The sequence below is a fragment of the Mus caroli genome, chromosome 8, assembly GCF_900094665.2.
Source record: "Mus caroli chromosome 8, CAROLI_EIJ_v1.1, whole genome shotgun sequence".
Classification (NCBI taxonomy): Eukaryota; Metazoa; Chordata; class Mammalia; order Rodentia; family Muridae; genus Mus; species Mus caroli.
The window spans coordinates 64,858,958-64,874,888 of record NC_034577.1 but is presented as its reverse complement, the minus strand read 5'-3'; the positions used below and the strand labels follow the sequence as shown (position 1 = coordinate 64,874,888).

General features: G+C 41.7%; 1 protein-coding gene across 4 annotated transcripts in view; it reads left to right on the top strand.

Annotated features, from left to right (window-relative positions):
* Large1 (LARGE xylosyl- and glucuronyltransferase 1) overlaps nt 1-15,931 on the top strand; it is a 441,552-nt gene that overhangs the window by 415,714 nt on the left and 9,907 nt on the right. For all 4 annotated transcript variants that reach the window (XM_021170066.2, XM_029480702.1, XM_029480703.1 and 1 more), the window contains 2 exons: nt 5,366-5,529; nt 10,392-10,670. In XM_021170066.2, the coding sequence (XP_021025725.1) occupies nt 5,366-5,529; nt 10,392-10,670 (443 nt within the window). The remainder of the gene's footprint in view (nt 1-5,365; nt 5,530-10,391; nt 10,671-15,931) is intronic.

Below are 15,931 nucleotides of genomic sequence, written 5' to 3'. Positions count from 1 at the left end.
GATGGTTGTGAGCCACCATGTGGTTGCTGGGATTTGAACTCTGGACCTTCGGAAGAGCAGTCGGGTGCTCTTACCCACTGAGCCATCTCACCAGCCCCATCCCTTTGTCGATTCTTGATCTTAGAGCTTAAGCCATTGGTGTTCTGGTCATGAAATTTTCCTCTGTGCCCATATGTTCAAAGTTCTTCCCCACTTTTTCCTCTGTAAGTTTCAGTGTATCTGGTTTTATGTGGAGGTCCTTGATCCACTTGGACTTGAGCTTTGTTCACGGAGATAAGAATGTGTTGATTTGCATTTTTCTACAATGCTGACCACCAGTTGAATCAGCACAATTTGTTAAAACTACTGTCTTTTTTTGCACTGATTCTTTTAGCCCCTTTGTCAAATATCAAGTCATCATATGTATGGGGGTTCATTTCTGGGTCTTCAATTCTATTTCATTGATCTTCCATCCTGTCTCTGTACCAATACCATGCCGTTTTTATCACTATTGCTCTGTAATACAGCTTGAGGACAGGGATGGTGTTTCCCCCAGAAGTTCTTTTATTGTTGAGAAGAGTTTTCACTATCCTTAGTTTTTTGTTGTTCCAAATGAATTTGCAAATTGCTTTTTCTAAAAAAAATTCTATGAAGAATTGATTTAAAATTTTGACGGGGATTGCACTGAATCTGTAGATTGCCTTTCACGGGATAGCCATTTTTGCTATATTAATTCTGCCAATCCAAGAGCATGTGAGATCTTTCCATCTTCTGAGGTCTTCTTTGATTTCTTTCTTCAGAGACTTGAAGTTCTTAGCATACAGATCTTTCACTTGCTTGGTTAGAGTCACACCAAGGTATGTAATAAAATTTGTGACTATTGTGAATGGTGTCATTTCTCTAATTTCTTTATTAGCCTGTTTATCCTTTGAGTAGAGGAAGGCTACTGATTTGTTTGAGTTAATTTTATATACAGCCACTTTGCTGAAGTTGTTTATCAGCTTTAGGAGTTCTCTGGTGGAATTTTTGTGGTCACGTAAGTATACAATCATATCTGCAAATGGTGATATTTTGACTTCTTCCTTTCTAATTCATATTCCTTTGACTTTCTTCTGTTGTCCAATTGCTCTAGATGGAACTTCAAGTACTATATTGAGTAGATAGGGAGAGAGTGGGCAGTCTTGTCTAGTCCCTAATTTTAATGGGATTGCATCAAGTTTCTCTCCATTTAGTTTGATGTTGGCTACTGGTTTGCTGTATATTGCTTTTACTATGTTTAGATATGGGTCTTGAATTCCTGATCTTTCCAAGACTTTTAACATGAATCGAATGAAATGATCATGTTGTTTTTTTTCTTTGGGTTGGTTTTTGTAGTGGATTATGGTGGTGGATTTTCATATATTGAACCATCATCATTCATCCCTGGGATGAAGAATACTTGTTCATGGTGGTCAGTTTGTTTGTTTGTTTGTTTGTTTGTTTGTTTGTTTGTTTGTTGTGTGTGTGTGTTCTTGGATTTGGTTGGCAAGAATTTTATTGTGTATTTTTGCATCAATGTTCATAAGGGAGATTGGTCTGAAGTTCTCTTTCTTGTTTGGTCTTTGTGTGGTTTAGGTTTCAGCATAATTGTGGCTTCATAGATTAAATTGGGTAGAGTTACTTCTGTTTCTATTTTGTGAAATACTTGGAAAAGTATTGGTATTAGGTCTTCTTTAAAGGTCTGATAGAATTTTCCACTAAACCCATCTGGTCCTGTAGTTACTTTGGTTGGGAGACTATTAATGACTGTTTCTATTTCTTTAGGGGTAATGAGACTGTTTAGATTGTTTATCTGATCCTGTTGTAACTTTGGCACCTGATATGTGTTTAGAAAATTGTCCATTTCATTCATATTTTCCAATTTAGTTGAGTATAAACTTCTGTAGTAGGATCTGATGATTGTTTGGATTTCTTTGTTTTCTGTTATGTCTCCCTTTTCATTTCTGATTTTATTAATTTGGATACTGTCTCTGCCCTCTGTGTAGTCTGGCTAAGGGTTTGTTTATCTTGTTTATTTTCTCAAAGAACCAGCTCCTGCTTTTATTGATTCTTTGTACTGTTCTTTTTGTTTCTATTTGGTTGATTTTAGCCCTGAGTTTGATTATTTCCTGCTGTCTACTCTTCTGGGTGTATTTGCTTCTTTTTTGTTCTAGAGCTTCCATGTGTGCTGTTAAGCTGCTAGGGTAAGCTCTCTCCAGTTCCTTTTTGGAGGCTCTTGGAACTATGAATTTTCCTCTTACCAGTACTTCCACTGGGCCCCATAAGTTTTGATATGATATGTCTTCATTTTCATTAAATTATAAAAAGTCTTTAATTTCTTTCTTTATTTCTTCCTTGACCAAGTTATCATTGAGTAGGGCATTGTTCATCTTCCAAGTGTTTTTGTGTTTTCCATTGTTTTTGTTGGAATTTAAGACCAGCCTTAGTCTGTGGTGATCTAATAGGATGCATGGGATTATCTCAATCTTCTTCTACCTAATTGTGGCCAATTATGTGGTCAGTTTTGGAAAAAGTACCCTTGAGTTCTGAAGACAAAGTATATTATTTTGCTTTTGGATGAAATGTTCTATAAATAGTCTGTTAGATCCATTTAGTTCATAACTTCTGTGAGTTTCACTGTGTCTCTGTTTACTTTTTTTTTCCATGATCTGTCCATTGATAAGAGTGGGGTGTTAAACTCTCCCAGTATTATTGTGTGAGGTGTAATGTGTGCTTTGAGCTTTAGTAAAGTTTCTTTTATGAATGTGCCTTTGCATTTGGAGCATAGATGTTCAGAATTGAGAGTTCATCTTGGTAGATTTTTTTTCCTTTGATGAGTATGAAGTGTCCTTCCTTATCTTTTTTGATAACTTTTGGTTGAACGTCGATTTTTTCATTATATTAGAATGACTACTCCAGTTTATTTCTTGGGACCATTTCCTTGGAAAATTGTATTCCAACCGTTTACTCTGATGTAGTGTCTATCTTTGTCACTGAGGTGTGTTTCTAGTATGCAGCAAAATCCTGCAGCCTGTTTAAGTATCCAGTCAGTTAGTCTGTCTTTTTATTGGAGAATTGAGTCCATTGGTGTTAAGGGATATTAAAGAAAAGTGATTGTTACTCCCTGTTGTTGTTGTTGTTGTTGTTGTTGTTGTTGTTGTTGTTAGAGGTTGCATTATGTTTGTGTAGCTATCATTTTTTGGATTTGTTGAAAGATTACTTTCTTGCTTTTTCTAGGGTGTAGTTTCCCTCCTTGTGTTAGTGTTTTCCATCTACATTCCTTTGTAGGACTGGATTTGTGTAAAGATATTGTGTAAAATTGGTTTTGTTTTGGAATATCTTGTTTTCTCTGTCTATTGTAATTGAGAGTTTTGCTGGGTATAATAGTCTGGGCTGGCACTTATGTTCTCTTTGGGTCTATATGACATCTGCCCAGGATCTTCTGTCTTTCATAGTCTCAGTGGCAAGTCTGGTGTAATTCTGATAGGTCTCTCTTTATATGTTACTTGACTTTTTTTCTCTTACTGCTTTTAATATTCTTTATTTAATGTATTTGATGTTTTGATTACTATGAGATGGGAGAGATTTCTTTTCTGGTCCAGTCTATTTGGAATTCTGTAGGCTTCTTGTATGTTCATGGCCATCTCTTTCTTTAGGTTAGGGAAGCTTTATTCTATAATTTTGTTGAAGATATTTACTGGCCCTTTAAGATGGGAATCTTTACTCTCTTCTATACCTACTATCTTTAGGTTTGATCTTCTCATTGTGTCCTTGATTTCCTGGATGTTTTGGGTTAGGAGATTTTTTCATTTTGCATTTTCTTTGACTCTTGTGTCAATGTTTTCTAAGATATCTTCTGCTCCTGATAGTCTGGCTTCTATCTCTTGTATTCTCTTGGTGATGCTTGCATCTATGACTCCTGATCTCTTTCCTAGGTTTTCTAACTCCAGAGTTATCTCCCTTTGTGATTTCTTTTTTGTTTCTATTTCTATTTTTAGATCTTGGATGGTTTTATTCATTTCCTTTGCCTTCTGATTATGTTTTCCTATAATTCTTTAAGGGATTTTTGTGTTTCCTCTTTAAGGACTTCTACCTGTTTACCTGTGTTCTCCTATATTTCTTTAAGGGAATTATTTATGATCTTCTTGAAGTCCTCTATCATCTTCATGAGAAATTACTTTAGACCTGAATTTTGCTTTTCTGATGTGATGGTGTGTCCAGGACTTGCTATGGTGGGAGAGTTGGGTTCTGATGGTGTCAAATAACCTTGGTTTCTTTTGCTTCTGTTCTTATGCTTGCCTCCTGCCATCTGATTATCTCTAGTGCTCCCTGCCCTCATTATATCTGACTGGATATAATTCCTGTAAGCCTGGTTGAGTCAGAACTCTTCAGAGTTCAGCTGTCTCTGTGTGATTCTGGAATCCTGGGATCCTGAGATTCTTGGTATGTCAGAGTTCCTGGGAGTCAAGCTGCCTGTGAGACCCTGAGATCCTGGTGTGAACAAGTTTCTGGGATCCTAAGATCCTGGTCATGTTAGAGTACCTAGGAGTGGAGCCTCCTCTGCAGACTGTGGAACTAGCCACCGCCGAGTTTGTGCCCAAGGTAGACCCATGCAGACCAGAAGGAACCAGAGCCACTGGTTGGATGAGGTCCCTACATCCCTGGATCCTGCTAGTCCCAGTTACTCCCTGTAGTGTTGGAACAGATGTTGTGTTCTACTCACCACTGATCCTAGATCCTGGGCGTGCTAGAGCACCTGGGATTGGAGCCTCCTCCTAGACTACTCTCTTCATTAGGTCAGTAGGAAATGGAAATAGAATTAAAGATGCTTTTCTACTAATGAGGACAGACTTTCAGAGAGTTGGAAAAGGTAAGAGAGAGAGGTTGTCCTGACTAAATTTATGTTAGAAAAAGAAAAGAAAAGAACTTTGTGCTATTAATGCATTTACTTGAATCTTCTTCTCATACCTGACCCAAAGGTTGAAATATGTAGCTCCAGGAAGACACTCAGAAGCCCTTCCCTTTTGGGATTTCTTGATCTACACGTATCTTCCTTGTGTTAATTAACACCAAACCATCTGACTGTTTTACCCAGGAAAATGCTGTGTTTTGTTTGTAAGGATTTGCATGGCTCTGCATTGTCAGCTAGCATCACTTCTGTGTCTCTTGGCCACAAGGAGGCTCATCTTCCATATGGGGAAAACTCAAGCCTCTGTGACCACCTCTTGGAGTTAGAGTAAATTGTGAGGAAATAAAATGGAAGTCCTTTCTGTTGAACCACCAGCAAGGGAATGAGACTATAACAGGCAGGCTTCTGGCCCCTTTGGAGCCTTGCTTCCTATTCCCAAGCCTTTTTCTTCCTTTGCAGCTTCAGAAGCAGCTGTCTGAGCTGGATGAGGATGACTTGTGCTATGAGTTCCGGCGAGAGCGCTTCACTGTCCACAGAACCCACCTGTACTTCCTGCACTACGAGTTTGAGCCTTCTGCTGACAACACAGACGTTACCCTTGTTGCTCAGCTCTCCATGGACAGGTACGGCAAATGACCTTACCCACCACATGGTCCTCATAACTAATACTCTTTACCCCATGGAACAGCAGAGGATAAAAGATGGTCTTCTAGTGCACTTGAGGTTGATCTCAGTCTCATCTCCAGTGCTGCACAGCAGAGGCATCCTCATTTAGTTGCTGGTGTTGCTTGACGGTTGGCTCATTAGGAGTAAATCTCTACAGAAAAGGCTGCACACTGGAGCCTCTTAGTTACTGTTCTATTGCTGTGAAGAAACACCATAATCAAGGCAACTCTTTTAAAAGAAAGCATTTAATTGGAGGTTTGCTTACAGTTTCAGAGGATCTATGATCATCCTGTTAGGAAGCATGGTGACAGGAATGTAGGCATGAGACAGAGCTTACATCTTGATCTGCAGGAAGGAAGGTAGAACAAGAGAGACACTGGGCTAGGCATGGGCAACTCCCTACTCCCACCCTACCTACTTACAACACACTTCGTTCAAAAAGGCCATACCTACTCTAACATGGACACATCCCCTAATCATTTTCAAACAGTGCCACTCTCTGATGTCTGAGCACTCAAATATATGACCCTATAGGTGCTGCCATTCTTACTCAAACCACCACAGAGGCCATAGTAAAACAATGACCATTTCTTCTTCTCACATGTGTTCTGATGTAACAGTCCTTCATGGATGTTTCCCAGCAGCACTGCTATTAGGCTAAGCCTTTTCTTAATTACTGTCTGGTAGGCTGACTCTCAATATGACAAGAGACAAATTGAGTCACAGTGGGGAGGTTTTGAAATAAATTCATACTCAGGCTCCATAGCAAAGTAGCCAAGACAGAATCTTTGTCTTGACATTGTGTTAAGCTTGCAGTGTGTAACCCAGGATTGAGAACGTAGACCTCTATGGACAATTTAATAAAATTATAACTGCAACAAAGGCTGTGAAGGGACTGGGAGAGATGATACCAGTCAGGTCAGGAATTGTCTGTAGATAATGTCATTGTGGGAAGTCTTTCTGAGAAAGACATTATCTGTAGAGACCTAGAAGGAAAGGAAGAAAGCCAGGCATACCAGTTTCTAAGGTTTTTCCAGACAGATAAACTAGTGAGTCCCAAGGGCCCATGGTGGGAAGCATGATCTGTATATTTCCAGAACCTGACTTGAGTCAAGCTTGCCTCTTTTCAACCTCACTGTGTGAAGTAGTGATGATACTGTAAAGTCAGCTTCATTGATTGTTGTTTGGATTTTATATCATAAGAGGATGTAAAGTGCTGAAAATGTAACTATATAAGCAAATATTAGCTACCTTTTCCAGGGTGTGTTCATATCCATATTGCCTAGGATTTACAAACTGATACTAGGGGAATGTGTTGGGTTTACAGTGCAGATTCATGTTTTTGTTCACACCTGTTACCAATAATAATATTGACCAAGCAAAGCTCCTGCACCCACTGACAACAGGAGTATCACCTTGGCCAGGTCTTAGTGACCAAGCAGTTCCTTCCCTCACAGCCCCTTACAGAAAGCTCCAGCCACACTTGCATTAGGAGCACATATTGATCACAGAGCCTTTCCCTTCAAATTGCACACATCACAAGCTTAGGATATACAGGGTGACCTCTAATTCATGGTGACAAGTACTACTACCCAGACAACACCCCATAGTATGCAGAGCAAATGGACTGTGCCACCAAACAGACAAACTGGTAAGGTTGAAGCAGGTTCAAAACGCTGGTTAATCTTATAATTGAGAATGGTAGGAATAGAACTAGCTTCCAACAAGTCTTTACCTGTCCTGAAACACATGACCACAACATCCCACTAGGAGGACCATGACGACTGGTCACATGGGGACAACATCTGAAGTTCTTTCCTATGCAACTCTAACATCTCAGACTGAGCCTATGGAAAGCACTTACCCCTATATCCCACCTTACCCCCAAATGGTTATAAGGTCCCCATCTACAAGGAATAAAGTGTACAAGTTATTTCACCAAGAATCATCGAGGATGCCTGTCTTATTGAGCTATAAAACTCCAGGGAAAATTTTTCTCTCCTGAAGCATTTATCACTGGACCTAGGCTCCACCTAGCAGACTGGGTTATTGTTTGCAGTCATATCTTGCCTATTAACTCTAGCTCCTGCTTCTGGCTGCCTCTATGTCTCTGCTACTGCTGCCTTTAGTGCAGGGGCTGTGATGGTACCAGGCCAGGCCAGAGCCCCACCTGGGCTAGGGATCCTTGAATTGCATTCTGTCTCCCCAGAATAGCCCACCTGCTGTGTTCCATCATGCTACCTGGTGGCAACTGGCCTAATCTGACTGAAACCAGAGGACATAAGAAGTTGTAAAATTCCATGAGAGAAGCGTGTAGTGAGAAGCATTAAAATTATAATGCAGCACTAAAGCCAATGCAGAAGTTTCCCCAACCATTTCTACTCCACCCTGTCCATCTAGTTAAAACACAATATACTGAATGGTGTCTCCTGGGTTGATTTTTAATTTAAGAAATATTTCAGTATGCGTATAAACCTTTGATTCAGAGGCAGGTTCTATGTGAATGGCACCGTGAATTAGGGGAGCTAACCAAGAGACCTGGTAACTCTACCTCCAGAATTACAATTAGAAAGTGTGTCACTAGCCACCAATGTGGAATGGGCAGCTTTTTCTGCCCTTTAGGATCCTGGCAGAGGATAGGAATGGATAGAGAGGGCTAAACAAAAGGGCAGTTTGCTTTCTATTGCTGTGATAGGCACTGTGACCAAAGGCCACTGGCAGAAATGAAAGGGGTGGGGGATTGATTTCCCGACCACGATCAATCACTGAAGAAATGCAGGGCAGAACCAGAAGCAAAGACCATGGAGGAACACTTTTTACTGGCTTCCTTCACATGGCTTACTCAGCTTTCTTTCTTACACAACCCAGGACCATGTGCCCTGGAGTGGCACCTTCCACCGCGAGCTATTCTCTCCATATCAATCATTAATCAAGCAAGTGCCCCCACAGACTTGCCTACAGGCTTTATACACCAGAAACTTTTGATATCTTTGAAATAGAATCTTCATGATTGACTGCCAAACCTTCTTGCCGCCTCATTCCTGCTGGAGAAACCTTTTTGTTCTTTCTCTGGATTTTGTTCCACGCTTTCATCTCCTCAGCTCTTTGCAGTATCCCTGCAAACCTGTTTTGTGTTTTTGTTTCTGTTTTGTCTGTTTTAATTTGTTTTGTTGTTGTTGTTGTTGCTGCTGCTGCTGTTGTGTTTTTTGTTTTTTGAGGGAGCCCATGCTATATCAAGGAGGTCACTATGTAGCCCAGACTAGCCATACAACAGTTCTCTTGCCCTGAATAGAGGGCATGCTTAGCCATCGCCCAGCTCTGCCTTGCAAAGATGGTCAGAATGTCCTAGAGCAGGAAATGCTGAAAATTGAAGATGGCACCACCCACGGAACCCCATATGCCATTGAGTTTTTATTGTCTTTATGTTTTTTTCTGTATCTTTTGCAAAACACTGATTTTGTTCTTTTCTCGCCAACTTTAAGGCACCTGTCTATCAATATTGAATCAAAAATTTCATAAATCAAACTAGAACTGCAATTTCTTCAACAGGAAGTTGCATAGGAGTGCTGTGAGAATTCTGGAAGGTGGTTGGCATACCAGATTTTTGTCAATAATTGTAGTTATTTCTCATTGAGCACTTGTTTGAATGTTCCTTGGGACCAAGCTTCTGGAGGTGGTGAGTGCTTTAGGAGACGGGTAATTGTTTTAAAGGCTTTGCTGAGAGAAAACAGGAGTTTGGGCTGGAAAAGTTCAGCCCTTAGTCTATAGTCACACACATACTCAGCCCACCTCTTTTACAATATTTATTCTGTGTTGCTGTGGCAAAATATCTGAACCTAAGTACTTATAAAGAAAAGAAATATATTTACTTCACAGTGCTATAAGCTATAACTCAAACCATAACAACCGATTCAGACTCTGGTGAACAAAATATTTGCTGATAGGAACAGAAATGCTTGTGAATGTTGGAAGCCAAAGGGTGCCTTGGCTGCCAAAACGTGACAATGAAGCCAAAAAAGAAACAGCTACATACAGAAAAGGAATCAAGAAAACCCTTCTTCCTCCTCCTTTTTTCCTGTTTCTTCTTTTCTTCTTCCTCTTCCTCCTCTTCTCCCTCCTCCTCCTGCTTCTCCTCCTCCTCCTTTTCTTCCCTCTTTTTCTCTGGGGGAGCTGGTTTTCTGAGACATAGTATCTCTCTGTGTTTTGTTCTGGTGTTCAATATGTAGACCAGGCTTTGAACTCCCAGAGATCCACCTGCTTCTGCCTGCTGCCTGCTGGGATTAAAGGTGTGCTCCCTATGTCCATCTTCACATGTCTCTTCAATGAAAGTCACTGGATTTACACAAGGCAAGATCTCTGGTGAGACAGAAAGCCAAGGGTGTCACTTTCTTTTTTTAGTAGTCCACACTGGTCGGAATCAACTGAGAAATACACCCACCCCTTCTAGGTAAGGATAGTAACCCAAATAAATGATAGAGCTACTCTCCCCTCAGTCCCATTTCTTAAAGATCTCAGCAATACCACACTGAAGACCTGGCTTCTATCACATGAACCTTTGGGGTAACACCCAGCCAATCCATAGTACCTTTGAGGATGAATGGGGGACTTAGAGTATGTGTGACTGTTGATGTCATGCAGTCAGGTGCAAGCAGAGAAAGACGAGAATCATCAAGGTACTTGTTCTGTGTCTGCTTTACTGATGAGGAACTGAGTCATATTTAGTTACAAGAGTTGGTTTTATAGCTGATTGATGAAGAGATATTAGAGACAGGGGCTGGAAGATGGCCTGCTGATGCTGCTTTCTTCACCTCTCTTCCAGACTACAGATGCTGGAGGCCATCTGTAAACACTGGGAGGGACCCATCAGTCTGGCCCTCTACCTGTCGGATGCAGAAGCCCAGCAGTTCCTCCGCTATGCCCAGGGATCCGAGGTGCTCATGAGCCGGCAGAATGTGGGCTACCACATCGTGTACAAGGAGGGTCAGTTCTATCCTGTCAATCTTCTGCGCAACGTGGCTATGAAGCACATCAGCACACCCTACATGTTCTTATCTGACATTGACTTCCTGCCTATGTATGGGCTCTATGAGTACCTCAGGTAAGGAACCCAGGGGACCTTGCTGTTCTGTCCTCTCTTCAGACTGGTAGCCACACAGGTTCAGGAAAAGCTGGAACCTCAAGGCCCTCGGGACCATTGTCTAGCCTGCCACTTACCTTTTATAGGTAGGACAACTACAACCCAAAAGGGGGCAGGGACCTGTCCAGTGATGGCCAACTACCTACAAGTTTGGAATGTGTATACTAATCTCTATTATCCCATGCACAGACTAGATCCAGTTTTCCATAGTGACATTATTTTGCTCTTGAAACATCTCTCTTGCTTAAAATTTCTGCCTTTTTTCCAACTTTGCAGTAGACAGGCTTCCTATAATCATTCTCAAAAGCCCATTGCCTGTTCCTTAAAACAAACCTAAATAATAGCGATGCTTAACATGTATTGAAGCACTTAAGCATATGCCAGAAAATGATTGACAGGTAAGATTTCATTTTGTTTCCTCCTCTCACAAACCCCTGCTATGGGTAATATTGATGTCTTCATTATACAAACAAGAAACTTCAGAACATGACTGGAAGATGCTGGCCTATCTTACATAACTAGTGTGGGAGGAGGTGGGGAGTCATAACACTGGACACCCAACTACAGAACACCTAACCACAGAAAACCCAACCACAGAACCATAGGAATATCCAGTATCCTTCACCTTTCTTCACATAGCAGAGCAGAAAGCAGTACACTCCTTTAAGCCTGGGTGGTTCAACTAATATAAATAGTATGAATTGAAATGTATTGCAGAATTCACATGACTCAAAATTGTACATGGGAGAAATATAAAGTCACATGGTCCAACATCATCGTCATGGTCCTTTTCCAATTTTCACTTATCAACATGGAATTCCCCTGTGTCTAACATAGTGCCTTCCAGGATCCACATATCCCTAAAGATGGTTCATATATCTTGTCTTTTTAGGATGCACAAACTAAGTCTCAACCGCTTGTGAGGCTGCCTCATGCTACACCATGGGCCAGTAAGGCTTGGAGAGACAAAATGGCGGGCTTGAGTCCAGAGAGATGACAATCATAGGAGTTGAGGAGGGTCTGGCAGGCTCCTACCTTGACCAACTACTCTGGGGTTTCTGATCCCAGACAGGCTGTATATGAACTCCCAAGATCTCCATGCCCGCCCCCCGTCTGTCTCTCCCTCCCTCCGCCCTCTCTCTCTGTAGCAAGAGAGGGGATCCTACACTTTGTATTCAACCTCATTAGAGTGTCATTACAAAGTGTTGTGTAACATAGTATGGCATCATTTCCTTCCTGGTAAACATGGAAGATCCTCATCAGCTGTCAGAGAGCCAAAGGGTAAGTGGCCCCATCAGCAATATAAGCTCCACCATAGAAGTGGGTAGAACTGTGACATAACACCCTGTGAATGAGCTCCTGACTGCCAGACTCCATTCACTGATTTTTTTTTCCAGGTCCAGCTCCAACTAGGTGACAATATCCCAGTATGTAGAACAAGCCCCGTACTGTGGTCAGACTAAATCCTCAGCTCTGCATCATCCCTCATAGCTTGGAAAGCTTAGCAGTCAGTAAGATGCTAGCCTTCATACTAGACGAATAAGTAAGTAGTTAGGAGCAGCCTCAACTTAGACTGAGAAGAGAGGATTGTACCCTGCCCCCCCCCCTTCACCTTCTGTGATTTTCCTCAGAAGCACTTAAGGGGCCTTCACTGCAAAGAATTTAAAGTAAACAGGCCTGACCCTTGCCTCAGCTGCCCTTGCCTTATGGGCAGCATGTTTTACATGGCACACAAGGAATTTGTATTTATGTTTCCTCTTTATGTGTTACTGACTTAAAATTGCTGATGGAGACCATGCTCAGTGCTAAGCAACATGTAACACACGGTAACACCACAAGTTATTTTGCTTAGTTCAAGTTCACCATATGAATCTCTTCAGGGATTTTGAAATATTGCAGGTTTCCCCTCAAATTGTCTTTACAGACCCTGTCTGCAAAGTACATTTAAGAGAGTTCATAGATCTGTCTGTGGAAGCACCATCTCTCCAGGTGTGGAATCATGTTGCCATTGTGACAGGATTGCAATTACTAGCTCTTTATATTTTTGCAAAGAATCTGAATTTTTATGTATTTTAATGTTTTAGTATTATTAAATAACTGGGAGCTGGAGAGATGGCTCAGCAGTTAAGAGAACTCATTATTTTTACAGAAGACTCAGGTACAGTTCCTTGTAACACATGGATGTTCACAGAGGGCCAGCACTCTCTGAACACCAAGCACATGTGTGATGTACGTGCATATATGTAGTCAGAACACTCATAGACATAAAATTAAAATCTTGCTTAAAAATGAACAAATAATTTCAAATGAGTTTTAAATGCTATGGGGTCACACTATATCCCCAGGCTAGATTAGCCCCCTCTCACCTGCTCACCATTTGCAACCTCTGACCTAGGATTGTTTCTAGATGCTAGAAATTTGACAACCAGTAATGATTCAATCAGCTGGATGCATTGAGCTGGATCCCCTTGAGCTTGGGATCCAGCTCTAGGGGAAGTCCCAAGCCTGACACTATTATTGAAGCTGTGGAGCACTCACCAAAAGGGATCTATCATGACTGCCCTCCAAAAGACCCAACAAGCAGCTGAAAGGGTCAGATGCCGATATTTGCACCCAACCAATAGACAGAAGTAGCCAACTCCTGTTATTGAATTAGAGAAGGCTGAAAGAAGCTGAGGAGAAGGCTGATCCTGTGGGAGGACCAGCAATCTCAATTAACCTGAATCCCTGAGATCTCTCAGATACTGGAACACCAACCAGGCAGCATACACCAGCTGATATGAGGCCCCCAACACACATACAGTAGAGGACTTCTGGGTCTCTGTTCAGTCAGAGACGATACACCTAACGCTCAAGAGACTGGAGGCCCCAGGGAGTTTAGAGGTCAGCCAGGGGGCAGGGTTGAGGTTGGGGTCATCCATGTGGAGACAGGGTGGGGTGAGGAGGAGATGTCAGATGTGGAGCAGACAGGGGATGGATTGGGGGGTGGGTAGAGAATGGAATATAAAGTGTAAAAAATAAATTTAAAAAAAGAATTCAGTCAGAAGGCCAAAATAAATCCACTGTCATTTTTTGTATGTAGACAGGTATATTGACTTGCCTTCCTTAAAAGTTTTTCCAGTGAGTGACAGCTATTTGCTTCTGATGTGTGAGTCACTCATGGCTACCCTTGATTTCAATATACTGTTATTGGTTTAGGATGGGGTCAAGGGTGCTATTTCCTGCAATAGCTTTGATGTCCAAGAACGACAGCATACCCTGGCAGAAACTCACTTTTTCACATTTAAATCTAACAAAATGTTTTACCCAAACTCTGTTAACCTTCAAATATTAAATTATGATAACAATATCTTATAGGAACCCTTCCACACACTGGAAGCCCTACCAGCTACTTAACATTCTTCTCACTTCTTTAGTAGATAAACATTTCCACAGATGACCAAACTTAGGTCTCAGAGAGGTGAAGGAATCATTTCTGAGAGCGGAGGAAAAAGTGGCCTTTCATCCACACAGCTTGCTTATTCCACAAGACCCAGGTCACCTTTGTACCCCAAATTCTTGCTTATGTCATACTTCTGGCAGCTTTGGAGTTCACCAAGCAGTTGCTTAGCAACTAACTAATATACCAAAAACAAACAGCTTAATTAGAAATAATTGTCAGGTCTATGCATAGGCAAAGCTGCAGAGTGTCACCAAAGTCTCTTTTAGCCCTTACCTGTGTCTTGTAACAAAGCTGGTAGAGAAACAGCTTTTACTCTTGATTGCAGAACTGTTAAGTAAGGTCAGGGGACATGGCGAAATCACACTCACCCGAATTTGAGCTTGCTCTACTTCCTAGCACTACTTTTTTCTTAGCTAATGAAGGGGCACTAGCAGACCACTAGTGGGTTATAGTAGGTGCTCTGCAGGAGTTAATTCTGTGTCCCATAGCATGCTCACAACTGTATTGGACTAGTTGGCCAATCATCACCCTAGCACCTCCCCTTGCAAACTCCCTGCTACCTTCAGGACAGTTGGGTAACTACGTGGAGCTATCTCACTCTTTTCTCTCATGAACATGAGAAACAGACAAATGGTCTCTGATCTACTATGGTTCCATTTCTGACTTTTTCAATGATATAATCATGATCCACAGAAAACAAAGTTAAGACTCTGAATTTTTTTCCCAGCTAGCAATAAGCATACAGTCCTCTTTCGATGCTAGCATGAACAGTGACAGAAGCTCCCAGACAGATGTGTCGTCATGGGGAAACACTGTTATGACACCCCACACTGTGCTGTGAGGCTAAGCTATGGTGTCAACTAGAGTACAGCATGTAGGTGTGGTTGGGCATGGAAGGACTCAGAAAGATCTGGTAGCTGAGATTAGGCTGAAATGTCAATGGGTCTAAAGGCAAGAGACGTCAGAACACTTAGGACTTAGGAGCAGCTGGTAAAACTGACAGCTGGTAAGACCTTTAGGGCAAAGGTGTTGGAAGGTAAGATGTCAGACTGTTTCTCAGCCAAGACTGTTCACATCATGAAACTGGTCAGGTTTCCATCACTGATCAAAATTTGCGCCACTGATAATTACCTATAAGCCATGGGTATTTCATTTCCTTCCCTTTATTTATGTTCCAGGAAACAAACATGGTTCCCTAGCAGACACTGTATCTTGTAGCATGTGTAAATGAGTAATCAGTATAATTCCACTCTGTCCAATGGGACACACAGCTACTTTTCTTCATATTTTCTTTGGTGTGTAATGGAAAAGTGTAGAAGTGGTGTCAGGTGAGTCAGTCTGGATGCCTGCCAATAGACATTAACCAGGTGGCATTTCTTTGGGTCCATACATCCTTTCCATTTTGCCTTATCTACATTTAATATTTATTGAGTACTTGTTTGCATGTGTTTTTGCAGAACAGCACCTCCATTCATTTTACTGATGAGGGTACTCAGTGTGAGTCCCCCACCTCAGGGCTCAGCATTGCTACCTGGATACCTAGCTTTCTATGAACTTTCCTAGAAGTGCTCTTTTTAGCCTGCTGATTGATCCAGATACCTGATGGCCTCATATCCATATTCATCAGTTCTGGGGTGAAGACAGAAACCGGAAGGATCCTGTCTCAGGCTGCTCCTCAGTTCCTGTGTCCTGAGGTCTTCAGGCTGGTCTCTCAGAGCAGAAGTGGTGGTTTTACCTGTGCTTACAGGTGTGCCATCACTCCTGGGAGGCCAGCTCTCTC